This window comes from Echeneis naucrates, chromosome 4 (genome assembly GCF_900963305.1).
Source record: "Echeneis naucrates chromosome 4, fEcheNa1.1, whole genome shotgun sequence".
Classification (NCBI taxonomy): Eukaryota; Metazoa; Chordata; class Actinopteri; order Carangiformes; family Echeneidae; genus Echeneis; species Echeneis naucrates.
In genome coordinates, this window is record NC_042514.1 from 20,704,120 (window position 1) to 20,714,410 (window position 10,291).

A 10,291-nucleotide genomic window follows, 5' to 3' on the forward strand; every position below is an offset into this window, starting at 1 on the left:
AAAATCCAAAGTCCAAAGCAGCTGAGAGCTTATTTACTGCACAGGAACCAAACAGAGGAATCAAATAGTTCTGCTGCTTCTGTCTCACTACAAGATAAATTTGAATAAGGTGACCAGAATTCTAAGATGAAAAACGGGGACATTTTCGGTGCGGTGGTGAAAAATCATTAAATATTATCATTATGAAATAAAAAATTGGGACAAGTATTTTCTCATGTAGTTTGACCATCTTTTATTCCCTCAACTCAAACGTCATATATAAAAAATGCAACCCAAAGTGCTTTACAGTAGAACATGTAGAACATTTTTGCACATATTATCAGAATGTTGTGTGTTAAGTATATGTATAGGTGTTTGTCAAAGATGACTTTGACTTTGACTTGACATCACTGTGGTCCCTCATACACCTTTGTAGCCTCCGTCTCAGGAGCCTGGGTAGAATAAGAGCAGAGGAGAACATGAGAAAAACTGCAAGAGCAGATCCGATAGTAAGTGAATAGTTCTAGCATCAGCAAGGCTAAACCACATAAACAAAATACGACTTTATTAAAATCAAGGAATAGCCTACATTTATAAAGTGCACTCACAAATGTCACTCATCAGGGGGACAGACTACATTCACAGTTCCAGTATAGAAATTGGGTTCAAACATTATCTGTTTCTCCCACTATTTCCTCTCCTTAACTGATTTACATATTTCTAAGAGATGGATAGCTGATAAATATGAATTCACATTGTAACAGGTCATCGTATTCTTAAACTAAAGTTTATGTAATGTTATTCAGTGTGAATAACTACTTTAAAAGCTTATAAACGTTGGCCGCACTAACTTTTGGCTGCTTGCCAGCTGTCAGCTGATGCAACCCGATGCAACCCCATCGAGGTTGGGTGCAGAGGATTCGCCGGCCAGTCACTCATCAGGGCACTCAAGATGCTGGGAGTGAAGAGACTGCACAACAGGCGAGCCATCAGGAACATCAGCGACGCAGCAGAGAAGGAGTCCAGATGGCTGTGGATTAAGCGGGGCGATGCGTGGACACATGCTCTTAAGACACAAGCCGGGACTTGATCACCCCGGCTGGCTCCCCTGGGCGAGGGTGTCTGTTGTGAGACCCGAAACACCCAGTGAACCCAGGTGTCAACAATGATGATGTGTCTTAACTTGCACCAAAAGTGTATTTTAGAACTGTGACCCGCTGCACTGTAAGTATCTGACCAAAAGATGAATGAATGACGCACTGTAAAGCTGAAATAGGGGCACGCCCTTAATAAGATGACCCACAACATACCTTGTCCGCTGGTCTTTGTTTTTCTCTCTCCTTTTTGGCGCGTCATACGACGTCTTCTCTGGCGATGCGTTTACTGACAACGTAATAACTGCTGCTCAGTGTCAAAATAGGGGACATTTGCGGGAATAGCTTTTACCGGGGACAGGTCACCCACATCGGGGGTCCCCGGAAAACGGGGGCGTCTGGTCACCGTACATTTGAATATCAAAATCAATTAAATAAAAAGATTTAACACATGAAACACAATTTCAGTGTTTCATTACATTCAAATCATTTCCATTTGACAATTCCGGGGTTTTCCCATCATATGGTTTCATTTAATTACAGTATTTATCAAAAACCATACAACTAGAGTCAGAAATCAGAACATTTGTTAATCTTGACAGCGAAACCCAAACATCCAGTTTAAGGAGCAAGCAACATAATCTAACAGCACTGGCTTTGTACACAGAAAGCATTAAATCATATCCACTTCACAGCAAAATTAGTAGAACGTTTATGACACTGTGATCCAGCAGGGGGCAACTGATGTCATGAGCAAATCACCAGCAGGGAGATTAACAACTGATCAATAAAATCTAATAATAAACACTAATAGTTTACATAGATTGATTCTTTAAATAAACGTAAAGAAAAAGGAAGCTAAAAACCAAAACCAAAGTAAGTAGTAGAACTGGAGGTGTTTCTTTCATAATATGCTATATTATGATTTGAGAAGTCCAGCAGCTCTGAGGAGAAAACATGAGGTGCGTACAAGTTCTACGCGTGCACTTTCCTGAACTGTATTCATCTCACATTGATATGTCAGAGCCAATACAGAATCACACAAGTGAATAAATCTTCCAGCAGAAGATGCGTAAAACACTAGATCAGACTGATTCTGACCAAATGAAGGTAACCGTTGGATATGAACACCCAACATTTACCTTTTAAACATCAACTTTTTGTTTGACATAAAACAAAAGTTTGAATTTTTCTTTTTCAATCGGCTTCTGTATTTTTTCTCCCTTATCTACCGACCATGGGTCATTGTTGAATCAGTGGATTATAATTCATCAGTGACCATCTGACCTTTGACCTAAAAATGCGAAGATTTTCAGGATTTAGGCCATGAAGCCTGTTTAAGGTTTTGAGACACTACAGCTGTAGCCCTGATACACCAGGCCAACTGGTTACTTAGGACTTTGGTGTTGGATGTGGATCTGTTTGAGTCAAGTCAGGTTCAACTGCTGGTGAACATGAGGTTTGTGAGAAGGTGAAATGAGGAGCACCATGTTGTGAATGTGAAGGTCAGCCTGGTGTGTCAGGGCACCGAGTCTGGACGAGAGCATTAGCTGACATCTCTTATAAACAGCAGCTGCAGGTAAACAATTTCCTTTTGCAGCTCCGGACAGATGCAGTAACATAGTTACATCATAACTATGTGACTTTCTTCGGGAGCTTCGTTGTGACCAGAAAACCTCTGGCAATATATCTTTGCGAGAGATAAGTCTGGAAAACATCTTCTGGAGTTCTGATAAGTCTTGTTTCAAAGCAGACAAATCAAAATTAGTGGGGAGAGAAGAATCATGCCCCAGCTACTCCAGAGGGTATTTTACGGGGGGTCGGTTGTCAGAGCAGCAGCCATGTTCTTCCAGGATCCAAATGACACGCTAACGTGACAGGTATCCTGTAAGTAGGGGAATCCCTGATGGCAGATCAGGTGAACGGACTCCATGACTGTGTCTCTGAATGAGCTTTTAAAGGGACATTTGACTTCTCTGGTCTTTACAGTTTATACAAAGCTACAGCTACAGGCTATCTTAGGATAGCATAAAGATCAGAACCAGAGGTGACCAGCTAGCCAGAAACCTGTACCTTGCAAAGGTGTGTTTCATTGTCACTGTCAGGCAACAAAACACAAACAGAAATATTTCCCAGAATAAAATCAGATTCTACCGATTTTTCTGTCATCACTGACATTTTATACCTACTGAGCCTTAAAACCTCTGAAAGGTCCCTCTTGTCCCAGTCCTGGTTTAAATAGACCTGTAAGGGCCCTGAGCTCGACAGACCTGTGCGGATCCTGTCTAGACCTGTCAGGGCCCTGGTCTCATTAGACCTGTTCAGGTCTGGTCTGGACAGACCTTTCAAACGTATTTTAAAGAAGAATTTTTTAAAGAAAAACTTTTTCTTTCTTTTTAAATTCTGAATTCCATAAAAGAACTCGGTTAACAGATTGTCTGTCTCTCTTTGGCCTGCTGGACTTCAGATAAACTATATATATACTGTATATATATATATATATAAATAAATACATACATACATACATACATACATATATACATATATATATATATATACACATATAAATATATGTACATGCATACACACATATATCATTTATCCATTTTAAACCGGAGAGATAATTTCTATTTGTTTCTCAGCCGGTGAAGAGTAGTAAGCTCTCCATTCTCCATTTCTAGAACATTTGGTCCAAATGAGTCTGGCGGTGACACAGAGAATGATGACAAATAATGCAGTCAGACTGATAATGACCCCAAACTTGGTCTTGGTGACACACCAGGTCTCAGTGATGCAGATCTTAGTGTTGACTGGGAGAGAGAGACAGGGAGAGATGACAACAGATGAAAAACACTGAGCATAAAATGGAAAAATGCAGACTGGTATAATTTAATCAATATGGTTCAATGAATTGATTTCTATCGATTTATTACAATTTTTTCCATTTTCTTTTTCCATTCTGTTTGTTTTTCTCACAGAGAATGCAGCATGTTTTGGGTTCTATGTTTGTTTATTTGCTTGTTGTTTCCCTTGTTTGTTTTTTCACATTTAAGTCACACTTAAGTCAGTGAGCTCAGAGCTAAGAGCCCCAGACAGGAAGTGATGAGGGAACAAATAGTAAATCAGACTCAACTGATCTGAGCCATGTGATGCCTCACCTTTCTTTAGGTCCTTTAGGTCCTTCTGATTCTGGTCTTGATCCTGTTCCTGATGCTGGTCCACGAAACTGCTACAGTTAGCTGCCACAGAAACATATAACCAAAGGTCAGTTCACACGTTGAAGTTGTTTTCATTTGGCAGAAAAAGAAGAAAAAAAGTGTACATGAGTTGATGAGAATAAGCAGCAAGTTCTCAGAATTTGGCTAGGGGTTGAATAATAACTTTGAATAAAAATCTGAGACCGGAAAAGCATCTGTACTTAACACTGTGTTTATTATCAGAGTCTGTTGCAATTTTGAATAATGATCAAAATATAAATATTCTAGCAGCTGCTGACTTAGACTGGACTGTGAACCCTCAGGTCCATCTGAGCTGTTTCTAGTTACGCTGAACTCTACAGCAGTATCTGGTTCTAATCTGGTCTAATTGGGCCAGATGTGAACTGACACAGACTTGGATCTGGTCTCAATTGATGATAGAGATCAGAATAGCGATCACCTTTTCTCCTTTTCTCATGAATCCATATAAAAAGTATCTAAAAACAGTTATTGATGATTGATTATTGATTATAGATAAAAGATGAAAGACGACAGAGAGCTTACCCTTACAGGATATTGTCTCTGCAACCTGCAGACAAGACGGGAGAGACCAGAGATTAAAAACCACAAACCACAATGAGAGACCAGGTCTAGAAATCCAGAGACCAGACACAGGTGTCTGATATTTTGTATACTTGTCTGGATAAAAAGTGAAGAAACAATATTCCATTTTTGTTTGCAATATTTGGGAGGATTCATGAATGAGAATCAGGGGTGCATGAAATGTGTCATGAGATGTGTACTCTGATCTGAGGTCCACGTGTGCAGGTAGACCTCAGGTTGCAGTTTCATACAAGTGTAATTTTGTGTGTAATAATCCCTGACTATGTGAGTCAGTCTGCACAGCTGTGAAATGTGTGTATCTGTGTCTGTGATGTAGTTCATTTTGGCTCAGCTGTGCAGTATTGGCGCTGACCTTCCTGGTCATTAAGCTTCATGTTCTGAATTTGACGTTACCCCAGAGCACTCCATGGTGAAATGCAGAGCATCTCGACAGTCCTTCAGGACAATGAACTGCTCAGTCAAAATCAGGACCTTCTCTGGATCGTAGGAGGAGTTCCGTGTGAGCACCATATTCTGAAAAACAAAAGATGGATGGGCGATCTATTGATCTTTATCTTAATGTGTCATAATTTTATCTGATTGTCCATTAAAAGATCAAAACAGGAAGTAGAGCTAAACTGAGCTGTTCATGACATCATGACATCAAGTTAAGTCCTGCAAGACAGTATCTTAGAAAACACCCTGGAAGTCCCCAAAAACTACAATACAATTGCTACACAACAGCAACAAGAAAAAAAAAAGCCTGTTCCCCCATAAACATGTGACCCGCTGCAGCTTGCGTGCTGAGGACACATTCCACTGTATGATGCAGTCTTCTACATGCCCAGTCCTCTCCATCCTACAGGAACCTGTCACTTGCCTTAGAATTATGTTTTTTGATTTTTTTTTAAGTGCATTCAACACCATCTGAACCATAATCCTTAGGGACATCTCACAGAGGGATGAAAAACAAGATCACTTGTTTCCTGGGTCACAGACCTGAATCAGAATAGGCCATAGTTTGTCAGGTTGGGAAACAACATCCCTGGGACAGCAAAGAGCAGCATATGGGCGCCACAAGGGGCTGTTCTTACTCCATTCAAATCAAATCAAATCAGATTTATTTATATAGCGCCAAATCATAACAAAGTCACATCAAGGCACTTTACATATAAGGCAGGTCTAGACTAAACTCTTTATAAAATTATTTAAAGAGACCCAGCAAATCCCACCATGAGCAAGCACTTGGTGACAGTGGCAAGGAAAAACCTCCTGTCCATTTCTGTTCATATTGTATATAGGAGACTGCAACACCTCTGAGTCTTTGCACATCCAGAAACAGTCAGATGATACTGCTATTGAGTTGTGTATTAGGATGGATGGATTGGGATGGACAGGAATTTGAATACAGGGATCTGAAGCCTCCAGTTACTGTAGTCACAAAAACTGCCTCATATCGAACATCTCAAAGAAAAAGGTAATGATAGTGGACTTCCTAATGTCCACACCCTGTCTTCAGCCAGAGAACATTTGTAGAGTATGTAATGTAGTGGACACTGAGGTGGGGCCAACCTTCAAATATCTAGAGTATATCTGGGGTACCTGGACCTGGATTGGTCCCCTCACATAGATTCACTTGACAGAAAGGAACAGATGTCTTAAGGAGAATCAGATCCTCCAATACTCAGACCATTCTCTTCATAACATCCTGGTGGCTCAAAGAAATCACAGCTGTGGATGGTTTGTCTGTCTATGATGCAGGATGGACTGATACAGGAAATCATACACTCTCACTGCCAAACACAAGCACAGATGACTTACACCCAGCACTGCGCCTTAATGCACCCTGTGATGCTTAAAACAGCAATGCACAACAAACACATTGACATACACTGTGTTGCGAGGCCGTGATACTTACATTCAGCTCCGTCCAGCTAGTCTCACACTCTGAGGATTTGGATAGCTGAGATAGGCTGTACTTGAACGCATCAACCTGATGTGTGACGTTGCAGTGTAAAGCTGATATCTCCATGACTACAAAACACAATGTGACAACAATGAAAAATACTTTTGTATCAAAGGCTCAAAGTTTTAAAGGTTTACATTCAAAAGTTTTAAGTGTCCATATTTGGACTTCTCCAGTGTTTTACTTTGAAATGTTGATATTCATTAAAATATATCTGTCATTTGAATCCTCTCTCTCTGGAGCTCCAGAAACAAAAGGTCAGTCAGTTTTCTGAGTGAGGATAATGACTCCATGGACCTTTAGCTGGACTTCTAAATCTTTTGACTGTATCGACTTTTAAACCTTTAGACATATGGATCTTTAAACCTTAGACTGTATGGACCATGGAAGAAACTCATGTGTCATGTGTTTTCACTCGCCTTTCCCTGAAAACTCTCCTTGACTCAGGGGTAAAGAATGTGGTAAGCTGACATGAAAACAAAACTTTCACCTTTGTCTTCCTGAAGTGAGAGCCGCACAACTTCAAAGCTCACGGAAGTGTTTCTTTCGTAGTTCAGTTTTTACTATCAGCTGTCGGGCCTTTTAAATGTCTCAGTTTAATATGACATCATTGCTCTCCTTTCCCAAGATCCTGCCACAGTAGCAGCATTAACAGAATTAACTTTTAGCTGCTGTCACCAAACGAAAGATCATGGGTTCAATCCGCATCCATGCCTTCACAAACCAAACACATGAGATTAAACTGGACTGTTGTCTGAAAGAGATGAGCTGCCTGGCAAGATCCATTCCCTTAGTTAGCCTCAGCCCCCAATCTATCTCCTGCTTTCAGGTCTATTTTCCTGTAAGCGGGACCATCATTTCAAAAGAGGTGGTATTGAACATTTGAGACTGAAACTATATACTCATCAGGAAAGGGTGCACGGAGCTAATAAATAAAATGAGAAGGAAGGATATTGTGAAGAAATTTTACACACGCACACACACCACAGAGACAGGATCGAAAGAAACCACCAAGACCCGGTCTGATCTAAGTCACTGGCCCGAGTCTGTGCTCTGCAACTGTCCCAAGTTAGGGACAGTGTCCAGTGGAAACAGCCGGATACCAGCTGATGGCCCAAGTTCACTGGTTTAACTCACCGGCGTCCAGCAGTAAAATGACGATCATGTTTCCGGTCATCAATTTGAGGAGAGGGTGAAACATGTTTAGCTCCTTGTCAACGCTGTTGCACGTGAATGAATGTTTCTCCGTTCCGCGCAAAATAAAACCTCCTGTGACGTCAGAGAAACGGAAGCGAAAGCGAATGGTGCAACATCAGGTGAGCACATCACCCGATGGGAAAGTCCTGAAGCTCGGAGTGGAAGTGGCAGCAGAACTGTCAATTCGTCTCAGTCCTGAAAGGGTTCAAGCTGCGCGGTGTGTGGTGCGCCGGAAAAAAGGGGAAAACCGAGGGATTTCAGCGGGAACACAGCCGCACGGATCAGCATGGGCGAAGTTCTGTTTGGCGAAGAAGTGTTCGTTCACATGCAGCGTCGATGTTGCGAGAGAAGCTAGCCAAGTCTGAGGAGTTTTTGCCGCCTTGGTGAGCGGAGCGAGGTATGTACGCTCGGACTGTCAGGTTTTTGAGTTAACTCTGGTGTTTAGTGTTCTGTCCATGTAACTTCCTGTTTTATTTTGTAGTCCTGGTTCCTTCGTGTTCCCCGTTATGTTACTTCCTGGTTGTGTCCCATGTTGATTGCCTTCCCTGCCCTAATGTGGATCACCTGTGTCCTGTCTAGCACTGTGTATTTAAGTCCTGTTTTCGGTCTAGTCCTTGTCGGATCATTGTCGTTTGCCCTGTCATTTTGTCCTTGCCCTGTCTAGTCCTTGTCAGTTCTTTGCCAGATTCTGTTCCTGCTCTGTCCTTTCGTTAGTAAAGTGTTTTTCATTGTCACCTACCTGGTTTTCCGGCTCCTGCATTTGGGTCCTCCCTGCAACGCACTTTTCCGTTGTGACACGGACATTGTGTTGTAAACGCATTATTGCTGTCGTAAAATGCTTTTACTATTGTGTCACTCGGTGCTATTCTCGGGTGTCATGGAGGATTTGTCTGTCAATTTGAGGATTATTTAATTATTTTCTTACTCTGTACATCTGTATAAATAAGATTTTTGAGTTGGCTGAATCATTTTGATATGTTCTGTGTGTATGTGCAAGCAGAAATATTGCACTGTAAAATTTAAGAATTTGTTTACATGGGTGTTATCTTGCATTTCTGTTTATACCTTTTATGTATAGTTTCACAGTGCTTGACTAGATGAGACAATAAAACTACTGCACCCGTTATGGAGACTCTGTCTTATTGACGCCAAGGGCTGCTACACAGAGGAAAGGCACTTGCTTGCTTTAACTTGAGGCATCAAGTCACATGTGACCTTTGGGCAAATGTGGATTCATCCTATTCAGGTCTGTCAGTCTTACTAAATCCATCAGGTCCTGGGGTATGGAGGATTAAAGGGGACAGAATGAAATGTATAAATAGATTTTTAAACAATGACTTAAATGTGTCATTACTTAATTAAATTTGGAACTAACTAAATTTGCAGTCAATATCTTGATCGGAAAGCACAAAATAACTTAGCCAACAACTTCCTGAAATTCTTCTGCTTTACATGGCACATGCTTTGGGTCAGCAGGTCCCGCTTAAGCATACTCTTCAAGGTCTAAAATGCCTATCACCAGCTCACATCCTGAGTAGCTGCAGTGTTTTGAAAGACTTCCAGACTTCACCAAAGCAATTAGTCAGACTTGATTCACATTAGCCCCTCCCACTGACTTTGATGGATGAGTTTGACAGATAAAATAAATTCATGAAGCACTGCAACAGAACCATGAAATAATTAATTAAATTGTGAAATAATTATATATATTTTTTACATAAGGCAGCATGGTGGCGTAGTGGTTAGTGCTGTTGCCCTGCAATAAGATGGCACGGGTTTGGTTCCCGGCCTGGGGCCTTTCTGTGTGGAGTTTGCATGTTCTCCCCCGTGTGGGTTTCTTCCCACCATCCAAAGACATCATGTTTGGGTTAACTGGTGACCCTAAACTGACCATAGGTGTCAATGCTAGTGTGTTGGCCCTGTGATGGAACGGACAACTTGTCCAGTGTGTATCCTGCCCCTCGCCCCTGGGATTGGCTCCAGCAGCCCTACGACCTGGAAATGGAAAAAGCGGTAGAAGAGGGATGGATGGATGGATTTTTACATAAAGTTAACGAATCAAAACTGCATTGAAGTATTTATTCATATATTTAATTCAGCACCCATTGATACTTCTCACTGATCCTGATGTAAAAAAATCCAAGTTTTCCAAAAGAACCACACAATAAATGAAGTGTGAAAATATCCCAGGTCAAAAACACATTGTTCTGGAACACAAAGTTTTTCCTGGTTTGATGCTGATGGTTGGACATACA

General features: G+C 41.2%; 1 protein-coding gene and 1 long non-coding RNA gene across 2 annotated transcripts; one reads left to right on the plus strand and one right to left on the minus strand.

Annotated features, from left to right (window-relative positions):
• The first annotated feature begins 1,013 nt into the window (after positions 1 to 1,013).
• LOC115042245 (uncharacterized) lies at positions 1,014 to 4,372 on the plus strand. Its single transcript, XR_003840667.1, has 2 exons — positions 1,014 to 1,203; positions 4,242 to 4,372. It is a non-coding gene; the product is annotated as an uncharacterized LOC115042245 (long non-coding RNA).
• Positions 1,587 to 8,473, minus strand: LOC115042244 (uncharacterized). The gene is made up of 6 exons (XM_029500337.1): positions 7,977 to 8,473; positions 6,792 to 6,907; positions 5,288 to 5,407; positions 4,835 to 4,859; positions 4,232 to 4,312; positions 1,587 to 3,883 (listed from the first exon to the last, which is right to left on the minus strand). The coding sequence occupies exons 1-6, from the start codon at positions 8,038 to 8,040 to the stop codon at positions 3,681 to 3,683; spliced, it is 609 nt and encodes a 202-aa protein (XP_029356197.1). The 5' UTR covers positions 8,041 to 8,473; the 3' UTR covers positions 1,587 to 3,680.
• Positions 8,474 to 10,291: the final 1,818 nt, after the last annotated feature.